We start from the raw sequence: 26,050 nt of genomic DNA on the forward strand, positions 1-26,050 counted from the left end.
AAGGAAAAGAAAAGAAAGAATCATCCCGAGCCAGGTCATTTTCCCTTAGGGGGAACAACAGGGGATCTTGTCATGCAGCTGACCTTATCTTCCTTTGCGTAATGGAGAGGGCCAAGTGATAGACTTGTTGGTGCCCATCAGACAGTTACTGACTAACCAGTTAAGACTGCATTTCTGGGGAAGGATGAAACTGAAATTAGATTAGGTATTAAAAACCAGTTTACTGACTTAGGGCCTTAACCTCAGTGATGCCAATTTGGCCTCTGGTTTTCTTTTTAACATGCTGGGGAGAGTGAAGCTGAAAGAGGTTAAATCACTTGCTTTTTGTCACATGGGTGGGATTCACTTAAGTAATGTGACTAAATTTCAAAGTCCTATGAGCATCCATTTCTTCATGCCATCTTCCAAAAGGATGAGTTCATCATCATTGGAAAAGAGTTCAGTGGCTAGCTGTGTGCTTGGAAAACCATACCCCACCCCCCTCTTCTTTCCCTGGTGAATGTGCTATTTCATCATATATTGATTTATCCAGTTATTCCTTTAGGAAGTCTCTTGTAAGCCCTCAAGTCTGATTTAATATCTTATTTCTATGTGTCCATTTACACCATTCTGTTCCAATTGACTACTGATGTATCTGTCCCTTCCAGGAGCATGTGGCTCCCTAAGACCATTTCTTAATTATTGTATATCCTCAGTGCCTAAATATAACAGGCACTCAACAGAGAAAACATGGGGCAAATTTAGGGGGGCACCCACTCTCAGGTCCTGTAATTGCCAACCTTGCCTTTGTACAACGGGAATGGGCATCTCCTTAAATTTTGCTCTTTAGTTATCTATCTTGCTTATCTTTGGCCTGGCCCTGATGCTCAATATTTGTTTGCAGGGAAAGGAGAGGACCTGCGTCTCACCAAGGTTTTATAAGAAATTCTATTCTTTAAAAAAAAGAAAAGAAAAAGAAAATAATAATTCACGATTCAGGCAGCATCCCCTCTAGCAAGTAGAGGGGGAGCTCATAGGAGCTTTTCTTTTTGGGATATTTCATACGGGAGAGCTCAGTCAGTTAAGCAGCTGCCTTTGTCTTAGGTCATGTTCTCAGGGTCCTGGGATTAAGCCCCACATTAGGCTCCCTTTTCAGCTGAGAGTCTGCTTCTCTCTTTTCCCCCTGCTTCTGCCCCTGACTTATGCACACTCTCTTTCTCTGTTTCTTTCTCAAATAAATAAATAAAACATCTTTAAAAAAAAAGATAAAAAATTGACACAAATTCTGAGATCCTGTTAAACTGATGTTACCTCCTTGACCACGGCTCAGCTGATAATATGCAGAGAAATGCGGTGAGAAGCCTGATGAGGAAAACTAAATTAGCAAAATATCTCAGAATGGAATAGTTCTACCTGGGCTTAAAATATAGATTATTGTACAGGGACTGGGAAGTTTCAAGAGTTAGGAAAAATACCTGACAAGACCTCAGATACAAAATAATTTTAAGAGGTATCCATTGGTCTCGGGAAAATAGTTCCAGACTGCTATGTTAGGGAAAATAGGTTTCAATGTGTTGATGTGTCAGAATTAACTCATACCTTGATAGTCTTCAGGTTACCTAGATTGCATACTCTTAACATGTGTCTCATTGGTCTCCTCTCTGCTTATATCCCAAGACTTTGCTTATCTCCCACTGGAATTTTTATAAGAGTTCCCCAGATATTTTCCATTCCTCTAATATTTTAACACGAATGTGTGTTTTTATTATTCTCCTTAAGGTATTTTAAATGTTTTCAGGGAAACCCAAGTGGCTTGGTCAGTTAAATGTCCCACTTGATTTCAGCTCAGGTCATGATCTCAAGGTCATGAGATGGAATCCAGTGTAGGGCTCTGTACTCAGAGGGGAGTTTACTTTTTAAATTTTTCTGTGAGGACGAAAATTGTTTCCTCTCTAGAATGACAGGGGAGAGGCAGGATATAAGGAAAGAAGAGCTTGATAAAAGGTTTGCCATGGGAAGATGTGGAATCTTTCTCTATGGAAACATTCCAGACTTTCTATGCTTACATGGATGCAGGCATCCAGAAAGGAGGGGAGTAGACAAAATATATTCCAACATGAAACTTTCTCAATGGCTCAGACCAAGCTAGAGGATCCCTTTGATAATCCCAACATATGTAGGTCTTTCCAGCCTGAAAGATCCCTATTGATCACATACCATAAAATGGAATTCATCTAGGAAGGCCTGGGCTCACCAGGATCACTAGAAACTTGGGTCAGAAAAAAGTGTGCTGAGCTTTCTGGGGTGGGGGGGGGGAGTGGTTTCTTTCTACCCTTAAAAGTTCAAGACCAGGACCAACCCCCTCCTCCCATAGTAAAAGGCAGATTAATCTGAGAAAAACAAGTATAATAAAACATGTACACTGCCTGTATATATGGCAGGTTTCAGGAAAACTGAGTAACTCTCCAAACTGGCACCAGACACCACTTTAAATCCCAGATCCAGCTAAAGACATCAAGGGTAAGTTTATAATATAGGTTTAGGTATTTTCCTTCTCCATTGATGAGTTTCTAGAGATTTAGCTATTCTCCACTTCCTGGTATTCACAAGGAGACATCCTTACAAATGGAGATTTTTTCCTTTCAAATGTAAATGTCTCTTACAAAAAGACAACCTCTACTTGGTTGGTTTTCAGAGCTCCTCCTGAGTCTCCCTATTTCTTAAGAATAATTAGCCTTAAAAATCATCCTTATGCCAAAGAGGCATATTTTGGAGCTGCAAATTCTGCTTAAAGCTACAGCCATTTTCTGCAACACAGACCACACTCCCCCACCTCTCTCACTGGCCAAATTGAGTCTGAGTCTAGAGAAACTGAAAATGCTGAGGAAGAATTTCTTTTAGCTCTGTGTCTGGTCTGACTGAGAATTAAACCTTGGTCTATATGACTAGGACTAAAGCACAAAGAAACATCTGCAACTTATGACGTTATCTTTACTATATGAGAAAGTGGAGAAAAATATCATGTCTCCATCAGTTTCAGGATTTTATGTGGGTTACAGAGTGTGGATATGTCTGCTGTCTGTATGCATGAAACAGAGAGGATCATCTTCAGAGGAGGAATGCACAAGTTGGCATCTTTCAGAGCTATGTGGGAGATAGAGGATGTGGGAAGATGAAGCTGGAAGATCTACTTCCTTAATCTGCTAGAAATAGAAGAGGGTTTGAATTTAAACCCATTTTCAAGTTGAAGGCTCCCCCTTGTGATTATATTGAAAAAACACAATACACATATTGACCTGACTGTTCTACAGTAATCTCTTACCCTAGTAAGCCTGACTGTTGGTTATATAAGGATACTGGGCCGAAGCTCCCTTGAATATAACTTATATGGGGACCTTGAAAAGCATTCTAGAATCCAATATATCCCTGTCTTCCCCACAGGTTTTCTCAATCTCTGATACAGAGTAGGCTCAGTTGTTCTTATGCATAAGGCATGAGCTAAGACAGTCATATTATCACACAAACACATCACCAGAGACAAAATATCTTTGTCTCTCTATGTCTTTCTCACATATGTACACACATACACACACAAGTGTAGTGAAATTAATGCACTAGAGTTAATGCACACACAAGTTAGTGAAAATAATGCACTAAATGCCATAATTAGCACATACATAAATAGGTGAAATGCCAATTGAGTATTACCCCCACCTTAAAAGACCACCAGAAACGTGAGTCAAAGCCAATCAGCAAGGGTCGTTTATTGCAGGTTCGAACCTGGACCTCTGCGGCGCTCGTTGCCGATAACCGCCAGCTTTTGCTTTGTCCTCAGCCAGCCTCCTGCTCCTTCATAGGCACGCTCTTACACTAATATTTTTAGTAATGCATTTAGATACTTTAGTAATGGATTCTAATACATTCAAGGTTAGGGCATGAATGATTCACACCAACGTTTGGATACACCACCTCCCCAAACAACACCTATCTACATTCACTTCACTTTATAGTCACAAGATTTCATTGTTGGGGAGGTGAAAAATTTTATTCTACCCTTTAAGATTCTTCAGGCTAGTCTAATAACTAAATTGACAAGAAACAGATTAATCATTAATTAATCACGAGACAGTAGAAAATCAAATTTAATTACATAGAAATGGGGGTTCCATAAGCATAAGAGGTCTACAGACAGCTAAGGAGAACTAAGGAGAAGTGGGTAGGGATCTGGGACTTTAAAGGAGAGAAATATAATTTGCAAGAAGACAGAAAAGAGTAAATATTTGGTCAACAAATGTTTGTGAGGCCTTAAGAAAACAATGGAACACAGAGAGGAATTTTAACAAACAGTCCTTGCTAGTTTCCTCCTTGTCTATAACACTGAGTTCATGTTATATTGTAGTTATCTACTGTTAATAGCTCTCTTCCTAGAATAGGTGCTCTATCTAAATTCTTTTAGGCAGGCAAAAAGAAAAACATACTGAGTCTTCTGTTTCTTAAAAATAATCAGCCTAATTAATTCATATCCCAAAGACACATTTTGGGGTGGCAAATTTTGCCCCCTACACCATCATTACCCAAGGGGACAGAGATGCCCGAGGAGTATTCCTTTGTTGTTATCTGCCACAACTTTCAGAAAAATTCAGCCTTCCAAACTTAGGCTAGTCTTACCATTTGGTAAACTCTGTTTAACAGTCTGTTTTCAAATATGTGATGCATAAAGGCAACACTATGTCATATCTTTTTGTGCATCTGCAAGACCTTGCTCAGGGTTTTTCAGAGTAGGCACTTAATAGATGCATAGCAAATGAAAATGGATGAGAATGTTTAATGTAATTTCAATCTTCATTCAAATAGATTTCTTTAGGGGTGTCCAGCTGGCTCAGACCACAGAGTTTGTAACCCTTGATCTCAGGGTCATGAGTTCAAGCCCCACGTTGATTGTAGAGCTTACTTAAAAAAAAAAAAATAAAAATAAGGGTGCCTGGGTGGCTCAGTCATTAAGCATCTGCCTTCAGCTCAGGTCATGATCCCAGGGTCCTGGGATCGAGTCTCACATCAGGCTCCCTGCTCTGCAGGAAGCCCACTTCTCCCTCTCCAACTCCCCCTGCTGTGCTCCCTCTCTCGCTGTGTGTCTCTCTCTGTCAAATAAATAAATAAAATTTTTTAAAAAAATTTAAAAAGGATGATTTTGTGATGTAATAAAATAAACTTAAAGATCATTGAGGGAAATAAGAAAGAAAAAAGATCTAAGAACATTTTGTATTTTTTAAAATGGCAATTTCTTGGGCTGTAGTCCTTAAATTATTGTAAAATTCAGAGAAATAGATACTAGTAAAAAATATAAGGCAAAAATTTGCCTTGCAAATATCTCCAGACAAATGGCAGGTTATCTGTTACATAGTATTAGTTAGTCATGTGAAAAGCTCTGAGTTAAATAATCTCACCTACCTTCATTCACCAAACAATGTCTGTTTCCAGTACAGATTTTAAGTATTTTCTACATTTTGCTAATAGTATATTTTATTAAAAATATAATAAGGTCATTCCTAGTCCTCTCAAACTCAATCATCAATATGTATAGTCTTTCAGAGTCTTATCTCTACCTATATCTACTCTCTCATTCCATAGTATGATCTCTCTCAAATTTTATATTTGTGTATTGGAGAATTTTGTAGTTCTCAGAAAAATATCTTCACCTCTGTGCCCTACCTTATACTACTTCTTCTTGGAAATCCCTTTCTATAAAGCCCCATCTCATGATTAATTCTTAACTTCATCTTCCTAGATCAATTTGAGGGCTTCCCTGGGTCTCCCAGGTGGGCTCGTTCCTACCCACCCAAACTCACATAATTACTATGTTCATCTCTTTAATTACCCATATGACAATTGTTATATCATCTCATTTGTGATAGATGCCCCCAAACAATAGCAATAGTTGTGGATAGTAGGAACAGCAGCATTGTTCCCTAACCAGACTCCCTCTAGGACACAGCCAAAATTATGTTCTCAATAAAGACAGAATATTCTCAAATTTTTCCAATAAGGATTTCCTCTCCTACAAACCTAAGTGAGGATTTTCAACTCTTTCCTTTTGTTGCCTGAGCCTGAACTCTTTTTCAACTTTCAACAACTCTTTCAATTACATTTTGAAAGATGACCTGTTCTTTGCATCCTGTCTTGTCACCCAAACTCTGCCTGCCTACAGTCTGTCCATAACCATTGGTTATTTACCTGATCTAAGGTAAACAGATCTTCTATTTAGGTGTGTTCTGATCACACTGGCATATCATAAACTCCATGGGCCTCTGTCCTCACTTTGGATCTGTTTGTCCCATTTCAGGGGTTCTGCTTCATACAATTCTGATCAACCATCCCCGGCTTATGATTATATTATTATAATATCTTGTTCATGTCAATCTCTAAGTCTGTGTATGTGTGTGTGTTCAGAGGAAAGAGAAGTGTGCATATGACCTGATCACATCAATCAATTTAGATTTTGTAACATAGACTGAGGAAGAAATACACATTGATTTTTCTGAAAGATGATGGTGTTCACTACCAGGAGGGGGAGTAAGGCAAGAAGAGAGTAAATGTTGGGGAAGGGCTGCTTATTTTAGGGCTGGTTGAAGTGGCATCCCACACATCCAGGGTTGAGTGGAGAGCCTTGGAAAAGCTTGAGAAACTGGCTAGAGAATGTATTTGGGACAGGTGTATATATGGAAGGTTTTCACTGGGCTGATCTCTAGGCTCAAACGTGCAGTGACTGGCAGAGACAAAGAGTGAATGAATGATCTTTTACAAGGAAACAGATATGTAAGCCTGAAAATTAGTGCAAGAGTGGAAGGATGTTGGGGTGGCCATGGCTCTGGTGCTTCTAGGAAGATGAGCAATGTAAACTAATCTGGGAGTTATGTGCATAATCTTCATATACCACACCCAGCCTCTCTGGCAAATTGTGGGTCCATCCTACTGAACAAAGGAAAGGACAGAATAAGGTAGAAGGAAAACAGGATGAAGCCAAACTACTTTTCTTTTCCTGCAGTAGAGATCTGTCAGAAGCTGAAGCCTGGATTAAATCCTATTAAAAATCCTATAAAGTCCTATAAAATCTTCAGCCTGAGGTAAAGGAGAGAGGGCTGCAGAGGGAAGGGGAGTAATGACAACTCCTGCCTACAGGGTTCCAAGCCCTGGGGACTCCTTGTTTGTCCTCAGCTTCTCCCAGCTGCTGCCATGGTGCTTCACATGCACAGAAGAAAAAGGAGAATAAATCCTTCCCTGGTAGCACAGCCTGACACCTCTCACTGACCCTGGTGTCATCCTGCCTACCTGTTTCCTTTTCCAGTACAGATCATCTGAGCTTCACTCTTTTTAAAATTAGCAGCTGCTGGTAAGTCTCTATTTCTGTCTTGTGTCAGGGTTTCAGGGGTGAGGATTAGGAGGTCATATGGGAAGAGAGAAAGAATGCAGGGAGAAAGGGGTGCACAACTGTCCAGGAAAGCAGTAGCCCTGGTAGAAGCTGGTCTAAGGTCTAATTCCAGCTCCTGCACTAAATCCTTGAATGACCTAAGCCAAGTATATTCCCTACAATGAGCCTTACTTAGTGTTTTTCACTGCAAAATGAAGTGTTGGACTTCATAATCCCATAGAAGCTTTTTCACTTCTGACACTCTTATTGTTAAAGTCTTTGCAAAGAACCAGAGCCAGGAAAAGGAACAAGGACTACTCTCCCTGAAGGAGAAGAGAGACCATCTGTAATATTCAGCTGCCTGGCTCCTTGGACCAGGGCTGACATGCCCAGGTCAGGCTCTTCTTGGATTATGTCTGGAAGTCATGGATACCATAAACTCTCTGGTCTCCATAGGCTATCTGATATACCCAGCCTTCCCTCATCTTCTTATCAACCAAGCACCATTCATTGCTTCAACCCAGATATTAAGTGTATTTTGTGTGCCAGACCAGTGAACATGGCAGGGAAGATCCTGCCCCCAGTCTCTTCTATTAATACAGACAGCCCTGTGGCTTCCTCGGTATCCAGGATACGCCACCCCCCTTCCAAAGTCTTCTTCTCCCCTGGTCACAAGAGGCATGTTTACACAGGAGTTTGACCATTGTGGAAGTGCTCTTTGGTTCAAAAATGAGTTTATCTTCAAAACTAAAGTCTAAGTCCTTCTGTATATTTTCCTACTTATAAGAAACAGTAACCTCTACCACTAATTCATTTTTTAATAGCAGATATTAAATTGAAACAAAAATATTTAGGACACAAGGGTGAGGTAAAGAGATCAACTTGCTCATTGCATAGTGAAGAATCTCTCTTCCTCTGCAGGGTTCTGCTGTATCTCTGCCATGAATACTGTAGTTATATTTTCATTAGCCATGACTGTGTACTGACAAATGGACTTCCTGGTTTGTTTGTTTGTTTCCATCTGGAGTTTTAAAAACTTTAGTCACTTCAAAACCTTTATCAGAGACATGATTCTGCTTTGGGTTGGAGGTGGCTCTGATGTTACCCCTTCCACATAAGACAAAGCAGACCTCCTCCTCCCCAGCAAAGGGATGCAGGCTGAAAGCCAAGGCCAGACGGGGGTGGAGACCTTGGGCCTCTGAGTGATCACCCCAGATGGAAAGATTTGGCCCACTGCAAAGGTGGGGGTCCAGTTTCTCCTTACCCTGGAAGAGGGCAGGGCTTGGTCTCAGGGGAAACAAGTGGCTGCCTCTCCATCTGGCTGCATGGAGCTGGGACAGAAACCAAGGGGGCTTATCTGTTTCCTTTTTCTGTTCTGCCAGTTCTTTTGAGTAGGCTGGGCTAGGGGTTGGAGGTATGGTAAGCTGTCTGACCTGGGTCTTTTTAGGTTAAGATGGGAATGGGGACCACTTTAGGGAGGTGGGAATTTGGAGTGGTTTTTGTTTTGTTTTGTTTTGTTTTGTTTTTTAAGGAGAAACACCTGTTGTTCCCCAACACTAACAATTTTCTCTCATTTCCGCAGAAACTACCTAGGACTTCCTTTCAGGAAAAATAATCACAGCTCCGCATGGTCTCTCAATAGACTTCTCTCTTCTCCCAGATCACTCTTCCTGTCCTTCTCAGTCTGAAGTCAGTGAACACAGGACTCAATGCTAAACTCCAGGCACAACTAATTCATAAGAGGTGAGCACTTGATTCATTTACTTATTCAGTTTTTCATGCAAAAGCATATGGTTGTGCCTACCAATATTAGACACTGTTCTGGGCTCCAGGCGTATTTCTCAGAGAGTCCCACTCTACCTGTACAAGCAAGTGAGTCAAAACCATAAGTTATAAATACACACACACAAACAATATATGTATACATATATAAGGTATAAATAATATATACATATATAATGTATATGAGAAATATATGTATCAGTATATAACTATGTGTAAGTATGTTTCTATATAAAGAATAGATATATGTGAAGAATACATATTATATTATATAAAATATATATAAAGGTAAATATACTTCTGTTTGTTATTTATATTACACATATTTGTTATTGTATATACTTATATATAACATATAAATAGATTCTATGTGTTCATATAAATAAGGATACATATATATATGTATAATATAAAGGATGTATTTGTGATTTACACTTTAACAGTGCTGCAGCAAAGGTATTATATGAACACTGAGAAAGATACACCTAACTCTACACAAGAAAGTCAGGAGAGATTTGTCAGAGAAAATGATATTTGTGTTGTCTTAAAGGATCAGCCAAAGTTCACTGGTCAGGAAAACAAGATTTTTTTTTTTCAGGAAAGTGATAAAAATAATAGAAAAAAGAAAAGTACATATAGGGAACTGTAGAAAGAGTTGTAAGGATTTGTTGACTGCAGGAGAAAAAAGATAAGTTGAGAAAGAACAAAAGCCTTGCTACAGACAGAGTATTTGGGAATATTCAGAACACAAACTTGGAATTAGGCAGACATGGGCTCAGATCCCATCTCCGACATTATTAGCTCTCTGGGAAGCTTGAGGAAAGTTATTTACCTTTTCTGTGGCTTCCCTCTCTGTGGAGTGGGGATGGAATACTTCATGGTTATGAGAAATATTCTCGATGTTAAGTTTCCCCAGTGTCTAAATCATTCATAGGCTCAATAAATTGGAGCTCTCACCATAGCTCTTCACAAATCTGAACTGCATTCTGGTGAAAAGGGGTAGTGAGGGACTGTGTACAGCCCAGTGACTCAGGGAGTTAGCATTCTCTGGACAACCCCAAGGGCTGCAGCAGGGAATAGATCAAGGCAGGGAGAGGGGGTTTGGGCAGGTAAGTTAAACGACAGAAAGGTCAGTTAAGCAGGTGTAGAAAAACTAAGAATTATGACAGTGAGTACAAGGGTGGAGACAAAACAATAGATAGTAGGGATTTTTTTTTTTAAGATTTTATTTATTTATTTATTTGACAGGCAGAGATCACAAGTAGGCAGAGAGGCAGGCAGAGAGAGAGAGAGGGAAGCAGGCTCTCTGCTGAGCAGAGAACCTGTTGCGGGACTCAATCCCAGGACCCCGAGATCATGACCTGAGCCAAAGGCAGCGGCTTAACCCACTGAGCCACCTAGGCACCCAATGGTAGGGATATTTAGGAGGTAAAAAATACTTAACTTAGTTACAAAATAGGTCTGGGAAGAAGGAAAGGGTCAAGTAAAGTGTACATTCCAATATGTTGTCTTGGATGACTAGAAAGTGTTTGGTAAATGATATATAAATGATACTGTCAAAAATGTATAAATAGGAGGGAAATCAGATATGTAGAGGGTCGGTGATGGGCTCAGAATTAGATGTGTTAGGTTTAATTGGCATCCATTTGAAGAGACTAACAGGAAGGTGGAAGAGTAGGCCTGATGCATAGCAGAGTTGTCTGGGCTAGAGGTAAATATGTAGGGGATGTCAGTATACAAGTAAAATAATAGATCATGTTATGAATAAGAAAGTGTTCAACATCAGAAGACTGGGTAACATGAGCACATGAATATTTGAGCAACGGATAGAAGCACTGAATAAGAGCTGTCATAAAAATTAGAAGAGAATCAGCCGATAGTTGCATTAAGAATTTCAAGAGAGAACTTTAAAAGGAAGGCATTGTTATGGAGATCGGATGTTGACTTAACATTCTCCATTGAATTCCAAGCCTAGAGATCACTAATGACCTCTAGGTCATTGCTGGGGCACCAGGGTGGCGTAGCTGCTTCTGACTCTTGGTTTTGGATCAGGCCATGATCTCAGGGTCATGAGATTGAGCCCTGCATTGGGTTCAGCAAGGAGTCTGCTAAAATTTCTCCCTCCCTCTCCTTCTGCCCCTCCCCACCTCACCCTTTCTCTCAAATAAATAAATGTAAGTCTTAAAAAAAATAATAATAGAGGGGCGCCTGGGTGGCTCAGTGGTTAAGCCTCGCGTTCAGCTCAGGTCATGATCTCACAGTCCTGGGATCGAGCCCCACATCGGGCTCTCTGCTCCGTGGAAAGCCTGCTTCCCCCTCTCTCTGCCTGCCTCTCTGCCTACTTGTGATCTCTGTCTGTCAAATAAATAAATAAAATCTTTTTAAAAAAAGAGAGAGAGAGCATTGCTTTAGCTAAATTAAAAAAAAAAGTCACTGGGTGATTGGTTGAGTACTAAACTTATGGGTGAAGAAATAGAGTACAAGGGGATAGTTCTTTCACTGTCTTGTAAAAATGATGAAGGGCTGGCACTGGTCTTCCTGAACCTCCTTCCTTTTCACCACCTCCTGCCTCATTCTTTCCAGTGCATGGCCACATGCATTATCACTGCTGCCACCCCCTCCTTGTTGCCTCTCTGCCACCTTTCCAGTCAGATTTTATTCACTGAAGATTTTAGCATTGACTCCCTTTGCTCTTTCCACTACTGATCCAGACAAAATTTTTATGGTTCCCATATTCCCTCCTTTGATCCAATCAGTGGCTGCACTCTCAGCCCCTTGACCTCCTCTCGATAGAGATTGTGTCCTTTACCATAAATTGGCAACTTGAGCCCATCCCATACTCTAGAACCCTGGTCCCTTTTACCCGTCTCTTACTCCTTCATGCTTTTGCTTTTCTTTTTACTCAGTGGAGTTTCCATAGTACATCATCATAATTACCCCTCCACATACGCCCTTAACTTTAGTCCTGCTAGCCTACCCCAACTTCAGTTGGGGTAAATGCCACTTTCCACATACTTCTCTTCTGCCCTTGATCAAATAAGTGTAGTGATTAAAAACACACCAGAGTGCTGATTGGATCCACTCTGAAGTTATGAATATCCAATGGGCCTCATAACTGCTTGGAATCCTACATCTGAACACAGTAGAATCAGATTTTATTCCCAACCACTCCATTGAACTACTATCTCACCATCAGCTAGGATTTCCTCATTGCTAAATCTTCTGGTCACTTCTCAGTCCTTTAGTAGCTTGACTCCTTAGGAGCATTATATATAATTGGTTTATCCCTTATGAAACTGACACACAAAACCATACTTTCCTGTTTTGTTTTGTTTTGTTTCTCTATTCAACTGGGAGTTTTTCCCCCTCAAGCTATTTTAGTGGAAATTTTCTTCTTGACCTCTAAATTTCAGATTTTCCCAGGACTTAATACTAGAAACTTCCCTCTACCCTCATATTTTAGATTTTATCCAGGCTATTTACTAATATCTCTCAAACACATATCTTTTCCTCAACTTATTTTGAAGTTGATACTTTTCCTATACTGAGTTAATGAGAACAAGATAAATGAAAACCTTATTGGGGGAAGTGATTCTAAACTGAATTTTCGACATGCTTTTGAAACAACTAGATACAGATGCTCAGGATACTGCTAGATAGATGAGCCTATAATTAAAAAAATATATATGGGGTTATATATTTGATATTTTCAATGTATAGATGGTAAATAAACTCATGAGAACAATGATATTGCCAAGATAAATAATAAAGTATTCTGGCCAAAAAATTGCCCAGAATTGGAATGACTTAACAATTGTTTAAGGATAAACAATTATAGAAGCCAGCAATAGAGATTGGGAAGGAACAGAAATTACAAAAATACAGGAAAAAAACTGATAGCTACAGAAAGGGAGGTGGGCAGGGGGATGGGGTAACCAGGTGATGGGCATCAAGGAGGGCACATGAGGAGATGAGCCCCCACATCAATGATGTGATGAATCATTGAACATTATATCAAAAATGAATGATGTACTATATTTTTGCTAATTGAATTTAAATAAAAAATGCTTCTATCTTCAAGAAAAAAAGGGGAAATACTGGAGAAAATCTGGTGAATGTGGTGCTATAATACAGTTTAGAATAACTAGCAGGGTGGTAGAATTGATAATAGTAAATTACATGATACCAAAGATAATGATAATCATGATTCTGCTTATGATGGTGTGACTATTAGGAAGACTGAAAAATTAATAACTAGAAATATCCATTTATTTTCAGCTCCATCTCTGAGGAATGCCAGCCCAATATCCTCTTAGACCTCAATTCATGATTTTGTCCAATATTACTCAGGTTAGCCCCATGTTCTACCTCACTGGTTTTCCAGGATTGGAAGCCATCGAACACTGGATTTTCATCCCCTTTTTCCTTATGTACCTTGTGGCCATCTCAGGCAATTGTTTCATTTTGATAATTATTAAGACCAACCCTCGTCTGCATACACCCATGTACTATCTACTCTCTTTTTTGGCCCTCACTGACCTGGGACTCTCAGTGTCGACCTTGCCCACTACTGTGGGAATTTTTTGGTTCAAATCTCATGGTATCTACCTTGCAGCTTGCCAAATTCAGATGTTCTGTATCCACTCATTTTCCTTCATGGAGTCCTCAGTGCTCCTCATCATGTCCTTTGACCGCTGTTTGGCCATCTGTCACCCCCTTAGGTACTCAGTCATTATCACTAGCCAGCGAGTGATAAGGACAGGTCTGGCTGTCATATTCCGGGGACCTGTGGCCCTAATTCCTCTTGTCGTCCTCCTGAAGACTTTTCCCTACTGTGGGCCTCGAGTCCTCTCCCATTCTTTCTGCCTACATCAGGAAGTGATACACTTGGCCTGCACAGATACCACCTTCAACAACCTGTATGGACTGACGGTAGTGGCATTCACTATGATGCTGGACCTGGTGCTCATCTCACTGTCCTATGGAGTCATCCTGCACACTGTGGCAAAATTGGCCTCCCATGAGGAGCAGTTCCGAGCTTTCCAAACATGTACCTCACACCTCTGTGCTGTGCTGATATTCTTTGTGCCCATGGTAGGGCTGTCTTTGGTGCACCGCTTTGGGAAGCATGCCCCTCTTGCTGTCCACCTTCTTATGGCCAATGTCTATCTCTTTGTGCCTCCCATGCTAAATCCAATCATATATAGTATTAAGACCAAGGAGATCCGCCATGTTATCAGCAAGCTCCTGGGTTTTAAGAAGGTCAGTGCTGGATCCAGGGGTTAAAAATACCCCTGGTACCCAAGAGAAGGTCCCTAATCAAGCCAAAGATCACTAGCATTAAGAACCTACTATGAATCCCATGTGTTTCCCCAAGATTCTTTTCCATTTCCCTAAATAAAATATATATGAGTTTCTTTTCCTGAGTTATGAGTTAAGAATACTGATATGCCCTTGCTTAAATTTTAATGCCTCCTCCTATGTAGGAGACCTAACACTTTTCATAGCACCAAAAACTGCCCAGATGAATACTCTGTTGAGGGTCATCATCAATGTACAAATATTAAAACTAAAACTAAATGGAACAAAAATAAAAACAGAACAGTAAATTCAAATAAATAAATAAATAAATAAATAAATAAATAAACCGGGCAGAGAAGAAACAAATTCACTTCAAGAAATGTACCTTCTCCCATGGCTCCTTGGGACTGCTTCTCTCTTCTCTACACAGCCAAAACCTCTTCAGTTTCTATCCTGGCTATCCTTTGCACTCTTCAGTCACACTGGAATAACTTGTTACTCTTCCCTAATAGCTGATTTAGTTAGAACACCTCCATGTGTTCTATGGATGTGCCCCTTCTGGTCCTTCTACCACTTTATTTCATTAGTGGAAGCCCTTGACCCCAAACTTGACTCATCTCATCTCTGATTTTACCTTTCCTATGGACTTTCTGACAGTAAGCAGAAGTCAGAGTTTTCCCCCAGGCACCTCAGTGGGGAGATCTTGCATAATGACATGAAACATGGCCAAGTTGCAATGAAGGAAAATATCACAAATATTTAAAAGTTATAATCCATTGCTCCGGAGGTTGTGGACCTAAAGCTGGCAGAGAAGATTCCCCATACTGTTGAATAAATGAGTCTCAGCATTGGGATCACTTCCTCACAGACATTTCCCTGAGAGATTTCTCTCCAATATTGGAGCAGATGCTCCCTCCCTCTGCTCCCTCAGAACCCTGCATTTCCCAGTGTAACATCTGAACATCTGTCACATAGTAATGTACTGCTTCATGTCTCAGTTTTGCTTCCTTTTTCACTTTCTCCTTCCTTCCTTCCTTTCCCTCCCTTCTTCCTTCCTTTCTTTTTCTTTCCTCCTTTCCTTTTCCTTTTTTTTTTTCTTTTCTCTTCTTTTTTCTTCCAGAATGGATTACTAAATTAAGCCCCTTGGAGGAGTTATGCCTTGTTATGTCTTGCCAGTACATCTCCATAAATACAATGACTGGCAGAGAATAGATGCTCAATGAATACATACTATTAATTTCTGGATACATGAAAGCATAAATTGAAATTCAAAGCTAAGAAAGAGGACTTCTATTCTAGGGGAGTTTTTTCTCCTTACACTCAGGAAGCTCAAGAAGACCCCCTTGTGATAGCAACCCTCAAAGAGTGTTCTTCACCATTACCCTAGTTCTGCATCATTCAGTCCTCTGGGCCCCACAGCTCCCTCTGCCACAGATTATTATGACCCAGAAGCACTTCCTGAGAGTTACTCTTCACGGGTCTGGGGCATGGGAAACCTTGTATATAGTCCAGCAACCCTCCTCTCTGATCCAGGCTGAATAGAAACCTTGCTGGGTCTCTTTGATAAACTCAATTGTCACTTTCTTTTCCATGGGTTTAGGAGTTGAGCAGTTTCTCGGGCCAGAATAACCATATCCTTGCCTCCACACAAGTCAGCTTCTCCTGGCTTTATATTCTAGCATCCCCCATCTCTTCATTTGTTTTAGTTTATATGAAGTCTGAGAGAATTCCTTTGGATGGGAAACAGATGGTTGATACCTGCTAAACTGGTTTCTTATTTATATTTATTTTCTGTTTGCCTGGTCAAAATGGAAAGAGAAATGGTGGTGGCAGCAGACCAGACAAAGATCCTCAGATATAATTGTTCTTGTGAAAGATATTATTAAAAACAGCTAGGAAAGACTGAATTACTCAAAACACAGTGCTAGCCAAATTTCTTATCCATTGTGGAAGATAAAATTTGATCCTTAACCTATAGTATACATAAAAATGTATTAAAGATACAAATGTTAAGAGGAAAACTTGAAAAAAAATTTTTTAATCTCCCCAATTTATTTATTTATTTAATTTATTTATTTTCAGCATAACATTCATTGTTTTTGCACCATACCCAGTGCTCCATGCAATCCGTGCCCTCTCTAATACCCACCACCTGGTTCCCCCAAACTCCCACCCCCTGCCCCTTCAAAACCCTCAGATTGTTTTTCAGAGTCCATAGTCTCTCATGGTTCACCTCCCCTTCCAATTTCCCCCAACTCCCCTCTCCTCTCTAACTCCCCATGTCTTCCATGTGATTTGTTATGCTCCACAAATAAGTGAAACCATATGATAATTTACTCTCTCTGCTTGACTTATTTCACTCAGCATAGTCTCTTCCAGTCCACTCCATGTTGCTACAAAAGTTGGGTATTCATCCTTTCTGATGGAGGCATAATCCTCCATAGTGTATAGGGACCACATCTTCCTTATCCATTTGTCCGTTGAAGGGCATCTTGGTTCTTTCCATAGTTTGGCGACTGTGGCCATTGCTGCTATAAACATTGGGGTACAGATGGCCCTTCTTTTCACTACATCTGCATCTTTGGGGTAAATACGCAGTAGTGCAATTGCAGGGTCATAGGGAAGCTCTAGTTTTAATTTCTTGAGGAATCTCCACACTGTTTTCCAAAGTGGCTGCACCAACTTGCATTCCCACCAACAGTGTAAGAGAGTTCCCCTTTCTCCACATCCTCTCCAACGCATGTTGTTTCCTGTCTTGCTAATTTTGGCCATTCTAACTGGTGTAAGGTGATATCTCAGTGTGGTTTCAATTTGAATCTCCCTGATGGCTAGTGATGATGAAAATGTTTTAAAAAATAAGAGAGAATGGAAATACAGTACTGAAATACAGTAAAACAGAATACACCAAAAACAAAGAGACAACACAAATCAGACTCAGAGGTGAAATCTGCAATATGTATCTATATGGACAACTGATGTTTAATGTTCAGAATATGTGAAGAACCTCTTTAAGTTAGTAAAAAATTTAAAAGACAGAAAATCCAATAAGAAATTAAGCAAAGATAGGAATAGGCAATGCACCTACACAAAAAACAAATATGCCAATAAATATCTGAAAACACGTTCATCTTGACAAGAAATTTGGAAAAGAAATAACAAAGAGATGCCATGTATTTCACCAATAAATTTAGGAATACTGGAAAAAATACATATCATAAATATAAATATACACACATATATACACCCACATTCACACATATTTTCAAACATATATGCAGGAAAAATTAAAAACTATGTGGAGATTGGTAAACTCTGAAAAAAGCTCTAGGGAAAGAAAGAAATAAATCAAGTGAGCCATGTTACATGGAAGGTTTTAATTCTATCAAAAAAATAGAGGCAAAATCTGAGGCAAATAAGCAAAATGTTAAGATTTGTTAAAACTGGGTAAGCCTAGAGATGTACACTTACTCAGGTGGATATTATATCATTCTCTATATTTTACAATTAAAATAATCTCCTATTTAAATACAAACAAAAGTACAAAGTGAAATTTTAAAAGGAACCAAATTCTAAAACTGGATATAAATGTTCTTATGTTTGTGTGGTATCCTGTGTGCGTGCTTCTGTGTGCACGTGCGTGCATTTGGAAGGCCTTTGGAATCCCAGCTGTTTAGGCTTAGGAGGCCCTAAGGAGCACTAGAGTCTTTCCAGTCCTAAAGTCAGGCACCCCTTTTACATGGGTTCCATTCTGAGCTTTAACGGAAGTCCAATAGCAGGCTACACCACAAAATAGCAGCTGTGAGTCTCAAAATGGTTTTCCCATACTGAATGGAAGGCATACGGAAGAAGAATGTAGAATGTGGATTTAGATTACAGTTTAAGTCCCATTTTTACCACTTATCAACAAATAGGTCACTACCATCTAAATTTCTTTTCAAAATGAGAAAATACAAACAGATAATGATATTTTTAAAACTCCTACCTTTCTGGAATTTAAAATACAAATTAAAAATTTTAATCTTGTTAATAAACAAATATTAAAAGTTCATAATCAGGCATGAAGTGAAAAAGGGATTTCCATATACTTGTGTGAGAGCATAATTCGATTTCTTTTATAGAAAGCAAGATGCATTGAAAGACTTAAATGTATTCAGATCCTGTGTCTCAGAAGCACGACTTCTAGAAATCTATCCTACTGAAATAACTGTAAAGGAAAAATAAAGTTTTTAGAATGTACACTCCCTGAGGATGAGGATTTATCTTTTTCTGTTTGGTCACAGAGTTACCTCAGCACCTGTGCTCGTGCTGGACCTCCTCTCTATTCAAGACAAGGGCCTGCATTGCCGAAAGAAGTTCAAGTAAAAACAAACAAACAAAGAAACAAACGAAAAAACTACACAATCACACAGCTTCTCTTTAACTTCTTTGGTACAGAAGTGAACTCCTTTAGTTTTAAGGTCATAGAATACTTTACTCATGCAGTGTCTATGTTTTTAACCCCTTAAGCCCCCTCTTCAGTAAAACAAAACAAAACAAAAAAACTAACAAATCTACAAAACAAAACTCACAAAAGCTAGATTTGTTCACACATATGACAATATTTGGTGTAAACTGTGTGGCCCATTCACCAGTACTGATTCCTATGCTCCCACATGCAAAGCTCTTTACAAAACTGTCATGTTTTTTAATATCCTTATGCCTCCCTAAGACTTCAAAGCTAGCATTGTGTTTGTAAAATACATATTTTTATGTAATTAAAATATGTTTTTCAGGTACTTGAAATTCACGTGATTTTATAATGTCTTGCTTTGTGTCAACTCTGAGACTTCGTTGTTTCCCTCACTATCTGGAATGTTGGATCCAGTGTGAGAGTCATTAGTAAAGAGTACCTGTTAACATCTTTATAGTTCCTGTAAATCTTTTTGGTTTTTTACTCTGTCAGGAAAAGTTAGTCATTTTTCAAATTTGTCTCCTGCAAAAGACAAATGACTTTCTCAAAAGCAGAGATCGTGTTTTTGTTGTTGTTTTTGTTTTGTTTTGTTTTGTTTATCTTTGCACTTAAGTATATGTCCCCAAATTTGTAGATATTTGCTGAATGAATGAGCATGAGTAACTACCTGGTGGGGAAGAGAGTCTCAAAGGGAGGAAAAGAGGATCACAGAGAAAAAAACTAAGGGTCAACCAGTAAATTTTCTTACAACAATAACAGCTAGTGGGAGAAGAGAATGAAGACTCATCTGATTGACAAAGTACTTATTGGTGGTACTGAAGGGTCACTAAGTTTCCATCAAAGATAAATGGAGTGCCCAATGACCAAGTTCTGGGAAGACACTGATCCCTCTTTGGTGTTTACAGATCTACATCCATCTAAGGAGTTTCCTCTGAGGGCTAAGACCCAAGGGAAGAGGACAGAGAGCCATATAACTGCCATTGCAGCAGATGCAGATGGGCATCCTGATTGAGTCAGAAGAGGCTGGGGCAGGAAGTGAGAAGTGCTGCAGGACTGGGGGAAGAAGCCACAGAAAACAAGGACCAGTAAGTTGTTGCAGATGGGCAGAGGCAGCCAATGCAGTGACCTCTCTGGTACCTCTTATCTAAAAAGTCTATAAGTAGGGTAATGGGATAGGGCAACTTCCAGCATTATGGCCATCTGCAGTATGTTATCTCCCTGTGACCTTTTGGATTAGAAACAGACCAGAATTTGTTCCTGGGTGTTTATTTGCAAACATGGCAGCTTCCTGGTTAGGATATGAAACTGGCCCTGGTACATGGCAGGCAGGGAGAGACTGAAGAAAGAGGCAGTTCACTCCAGATTGGTAGATGGCAGGTCTGGTAAGCGAGGGAACTTATATACAAGGCATGTCTTGGACACCACAAGAAAAGTAACTATCTGGATCCACCACCAGAATCTTAACTTGGTTCAGCCACATATACCATCCAGATGGGCTCAACTTCTTTATTTTACTGATGAGGATACAGAAGCAAAATTATATCAGACACCAAGATCTAGAATAGAAGGGCTTCTCTTATGAGCGTCTCGCCAGGTACCCCGGTTTTTAATTTTTAATAAACTAGTTTGAACAAGGAACAAGCTTTGTCATTACTCCTTCTGTTTCAAGGTACACTATTGATCTGCTTTTTTTGCAACACCTATTTCAGAAATACTACTCTAATAAGTTGCCCTGATTCATTCAATCTGTATCAGTTCTCCAGCTTGATTTTGGAGGAGAGATAACCTTTAAAAACATGGAGATGAAGGAAGGAGGAAAAAAGGAAAAGGAAAGGAAGAAAGAGAAAGAGAGAAAAGGAAAGAAGGAGAGAAGGAAGGAAAAAGGGAGGGGGAGGGAGAGAGAAAGAATGAACGAGAGAAAGAGGAAGGAAGGAAGGGAAGGAGGGAAAAAAAGAAAGAAAGAAAGAGGGGAGGAAAGGGAGGAAGAAAGTAGCAGACATGTCAGTGGATTCTCAAATTTGATTTGGAAAATAATGAAATTCCTGGGTGCCTGGGTGGCTGAGTCAGTTAAGTAACTGACTCTTGGCCTTAGCTCAGGTCATGATCTCATGGGTCATGAGATTAAGCCCCACGTTGGGCTTCCCACTCATCAGGAAGTCTCCTTAAGATTCTCTCCCTTTGGGGCACCTGGGTTAAAGCCTCTGCCTTCAGCTCAGGGTCCTGGGTCCTCATATCAAGCCCCGTGTTGAGCTTTCTGCTCAGGAGGGAGCCTGCTTCCTCCTCTCTCTCTCTCTGCCTCTCTGATCTCCATCTGTCAAATAAATAAAATCTTAAAAAAAAAAAAAAAGATTCTCTCCCTCTGCCCCTCCCCCTATGCACACCCTCTCATGCACTTTGTCTCTAAAATAAATAAATAAATAAATCTAGAAAAAGAGTAACAAAGAAAGAAAGGAAAGAAGTTAGGAAGGAAGGAAGAAAAAAAGTAAGGAAGAAAGAAAAAGAAAATAAATTCCAGGAATTAAAGGTAGCAGCTCCAAAGATATAGATAGTGTAGGATGAATTAGTGTGACTTTCCAGGGACCTGAGGTGTTTGAGGGATGAGATACTGCAGAGTGAGTCATGGTTCTTTAAAGGGGTTGAGTTTGGAGAAAAGCAGCATATCTCTTCTCCTGATCCTAGGAACATGTGGGCAGAATCTCCTAATGGCAATAAGGATATAAAGTGGAGAACAGACTGAATGAAGAAGCTCTCTACATGCATTCTTGACTTGCTTAGACAAATTAGATAGAATTTATTCTACAGGAAATGTGTGAAGGGGTAGGGTCATACAATTTGGGAGTAACAGAATTCCAGAGAATCACAGCATTCTGTTAAGGTCAAGCTCTATCTTTCACAACTGGTTAAGAACAAAAGTAGAGAAAACGCTTTGAGGTTCACTATCATGAAGTAAGTAAAGGTTTGGTTGGGAATAAGAGAAAGAAGGGGGGAAGCAGGAAAAGGACAGGTTGCTTGTGTGGGCAGTAGTTAATCAAGAGGTCACTGAGTTTACAGTGTGCAGAGACGCCCAACCGGCCCCCAGAGGACTGGGTGTTCAGTGATAGGAGTGCTCATGCTTAATGGCCTAGTAACCCTCAATATATTACCACCTTTTCCTAGAATGAATAGACTTGAGAATGAGGACATCTGCTACACCAAATGACAATGTGAGCGTCTCTATATATCTGCTGACAGGCTCCCCAGGCCTGGAATGGGCTCACCACTGGATCTCACTACCCATTTTTGTAGGACACTTGATGGCCCTCATCAGTAATGCTAGCATCTTGCATCTGGTACAAACTGACTCTTCTCTCCAGCAGCCCATGTACTACTTCCTGGCCATCCTGGCTGTGACAGACTTGGGCCTGTGCATGTGTTGGGCCTGCTGTGGTTTGATGTCCGGATAGTGGGCCTGGTGCCCTGTGTTCTACAGCAGTACTTCCTTCACTCCTTCTCCTTCATGGAGTCAGCCGTACTCTTTGCTATGGCCCTGGACCCCCTGGTAGCCATCCGGTTCCCACTGCACTATGCATCTGTGCTCACCAGTCCTCGTGTGGCACTGGCCAGGACTGTGGTGGGTATACACAGTGCCGCCATCACTGCAGCCCCCTCATTGAACCTGCTGAAGTTTGACTACTGTCGCCGAGGGGCACTCTCTCATGCCTACTGCCTTCACCAGGACATGATCCACCTGGCCTGCTCGGACACATGCTTCAACAAACTCTATGGGCTGTGCATCATCATGCTGGCCATCAGCTCTGATGGCCTTTTCATCCTGATCTCTTACTCTGTCATCCTCCGCACTGCGCTGGCCATCACCTCTGCCAAGGAGAGGCTAAAGGCCCTCAACACTTGTGTCTTGCAGATCCTGGCTGTGCTCTGCTTCTATGTGCCTGTGCTAGCCCTGTCCTTCGTGCACAGATTTGGGCACCACACTTCGCCCGTGGTGCACATCCTCATGGGCACTATCTCCGTGCTCTTCCCGCCCCTGATGAACCCTATTATCTATAACATCAAGACCCAGCAGATCCGCAGGGCCATCCTCAAGATGGTTTCACTGGGGAAGATACAGTGAGACACTGGCAATGAACTATAGTGATTCAAAATAAGGAATGAGTTAATGCTTCTTTATTAAGCCTTCATACCACAGAGCAAGTTCTGTTTACCCACTTTAGTTTGACTAGACTCTACTGTTAAATCAAAAAAAGTCTATGCTCATTACTATGCATGTATATACTTATAAATATACACCCACTACTTTCTTACATTAAAAAATAATTATAGGGGGAGGAGTCAAGATGGCGGAGAAGTAGCAAGCTGAGACTACTTCAGCTAGCCGGAGATCAGCTAGATAGGTTATCTAAAGATTGCAAACACCTGAAAATCCATCGGCAGATCGAAGAGAAGAAGAACAGCAATTCCAGAAACAGATAAACAAACACTTTCTGAAAGGTAGGACGGGCGGAGAAGTGAATCGAAAGCGACGGGAAGATAGACCCCGGGGGGAGGGGCCGGCTCCCGGCAAGCGGCGGAGCAACCGCGCACAAAATCAGGACTTTTAAAAGTCTGTTCGGCTGAGGGACATCGCTCCAGAGGCTACCCGGGGCAAAGCCCACACGGGGTCAGCGTGGCCTCAGAGCTGACAGTAAGCTCCAGTGGCTCCAGAGACAGAGCTGACAGTAAGCTCACAGCTCAGGGTGACCTTGAACCGGTCACAGGCTCCGTGAGCTCGGAGTGCGGCCAGAGGTCAGGCAGACGGGAGTAGCTGGGCGCTGTTCTCTGAGGGCGCACTGAGGAGTGCGGCCCTGGGCTCTCGGCTCCTCCAGGCCGGAGACCAGGAGGCTGCCATTTGTATTCCCGTCCTCTGGAACTCTACAGAAAGCGCTCAGGGAACAAAAGCTCCTGAAGCAAACCCGAGCGGATTACTCACCCCGGGCCCCGGGTAAGGGCGGTGTAATTCCGCCTGGGGCAGACACTTGAGAATCACTACAACAGGCCCCTCCCCCAGAAGATCAACAAGAAATCCAGCTGAGACCAAGTTCACCTACCAAGGAGTGCAGTTTCAATACCAAGGAGAGCAGCAGAATTCCAGAGGAGGAGAAAGCCAAGCACGGAACTCATGGCTTTTTCCCTGTGATTTTTTTAGTCTTGCAGTTAATTTAACTTTTTTCTTTTTCATTTTTTGTTTTTTTTTCTCGCCTTCGGGTAAAATTTTTTTTTAACTGTTACCTTTTTCATTTTAACGATTTTTTACTAGTTTATCTAATATATATATTTTTTCTTTTTTATATTTTTCTTAGGTGTTTTCTTTTTTTAAAATTCTTTCTTTTTTTTTTTCTTTTTTCTTTTGTTTTTTCTTTCTTCCTTTTTGAACCTCTTTTTATCCCCTTTCTCCCCCCTCACGATTTTGGATCTCTTCTAATTTGGTTAAAGCATATTTTCCTGAGGTTGTTGCCACCCTTTTAGTATTTTAATTGCCCCTACATATACTCTTATCTGGACAAAATGACAAGACGGAAAAATTCAACACAAAAAAAGAACAAGAGGCAGTACCGAAGGCTAGGGACCTAATCAATACAGACATTGGTAATATGTCAGATCTAGAGTTCAGAATGACAATTCTCAAGGTTCTAGCCGGGCTCGAAAAACGCATGGAAGATATTAGAGAAACCCTCTCGAGAGATATAAAAGCCCTTTCTGGAGAAATAAAAGAACTAAAAATCTAACCAAGTTGAAATCAAAAAAGCTATTAATGAGGTGCAATAAAAAATGGAGGCTCTCACTGCTAGGATAAATGAGGCAGAAGAAAGAATTAGTGATATAGAAGACCAAATGACAGAGAATAAAGAAGCTGAGCAAAAGAGGGACAAACAGCTACTGAACCATGAGGGGAGAATTCAGAGATAAGTGACACCATGAGACGAAACAACATTAGAATAATTGGGATTCCAGAAGAAGAAGAAAGTGAGAGGGGAGCAGAAGGTATACTGGAGAGAATTATTGGGGAGAATTTCCCCAATATGGCAAAGGGAACGAGTATCAAAATTCAGGAGGTTCAGAGAACGCCCCTCAAAATCAATAAGAATAGGGCCACACCCCGTCACCTAATAGTAAAATTTACAAGTCTCAGTGACAAAGAGAAAATCCTGAAAGCAGCCCGGGAAAAGAAGTCTGTAACATACAATGGTAAAAATATTAGATTGGCAGCTGACTTATCCACAGAGACCTGGCAGGCCAGAAAGAGCTGGCATGATATTTTCAGAGCACTAAACGAGAAAAACATGCAGCCAAGAATACTATATCCAGCTAAGCTATCATTGAAAATAGAAGGAGAGATTAAAAGCTTCCAGGACAAACAAAAACTGAAAGAATTTGCAAACACCAAACCAGCTCTACAGGAAATCTTGAAAGGGGTCCTCTAAGCAAAGAGAAAGCCTACAAGTGGTAGATCAGAAAGGAACAGAGATCATATACAGTAACAGTCACCTTACAGGCAATACAATGGCACTAAATTCATATCTCTCAATAGTTACCCTCAATGTTAATGGGCTAAATGCCCCTGTCAAAAGACACAGGGTATCAGAATGGATAAAAAAACAAAACCCATCTATATGTTGCCTACAAGAAACTCATTTTAAGCCCGAAGACACCTCCAGATTTAAAGTGAGGGGATGGAAAAGAATTTACCATGCTAATGGACATCAGAAGAAAGCAGGAGTGGCAATGCTTATATCAGATCAATTAGATTTTAAGCCAAAGACTATAATGAGAGATGAGGAAGGACACTATATCATACTCAAAGGGTCTGTCCAACAAGAAGATTTAAAAATTTTAAATATCTATGCCCCCAACGTGGGAGCAGCCAACTATATAAACCAATTAATAACAAAATCAAAGAAACACATCAACAATAATACAAAAATAGTAGGGGACTTTAACACTCCCCTCACTGAAATGGACAGATCATCCAAACAAAAGATCAGCAAGGAAATAAAGGCCTTAAACGACACACTGGACCAGATGGACATCACAGATATATTCAGAACATTTCATCCCATAGCAACAGAATACACATTCTTCTCTAGTGCACATGGAAC

At 40.5% G+C, this 26,050-nt stretch overlaps 2 protein-coding genes across 2 annotated transcripts; both read left to right on the forward strand.

The window, feature by feature from the left end:
* Nucleotides 1–13,459: 13,459 nt before the first annotated feature.
* LOC131821359 (olfactory receptor 51M1-like) lies at nt 13,460–14,452 on the forward strand. Its single transcript, XM_059157417.1, has one exon. The coding sequence runs from the start codon at nt 13,460–13,462 to the stop codon at nt 14,450–14,452; it is 993 nt and encodes a 330-aa protein (XP_059013400.1).
* A 7,638-nt stretch (nt 14,453–22,090) lies between these two features.
* LOC131836320 (olfactory receptor 51L1-like) lies at nt 22,091–23,028 on the forward strand. The gene is given in 2 exon segments (XM_059181626.1): nt 22,091–22,325; nt 22,328–23,028. Coding segments are annotated over 2 exon segments (936 nt in total).
* The last annotated feature ends 3,022 nt before the right edge of the window (nt 23,029–26,050 follow it).

Source organism: Mustela lutreola, chromosome 1 (assembly GCF_030435805.1).
Source record: "Mustela lutreola isolate mMusLut2 chromosome 1, mMusLut2.pri, whole genome shotgun sequence".
NCBI classification, from domain to species: Eukaryota; Metazoa; Chordata; class Mammalia; order Carnivora; family Mustelidae; genus Mustela; species Mustela lutreola.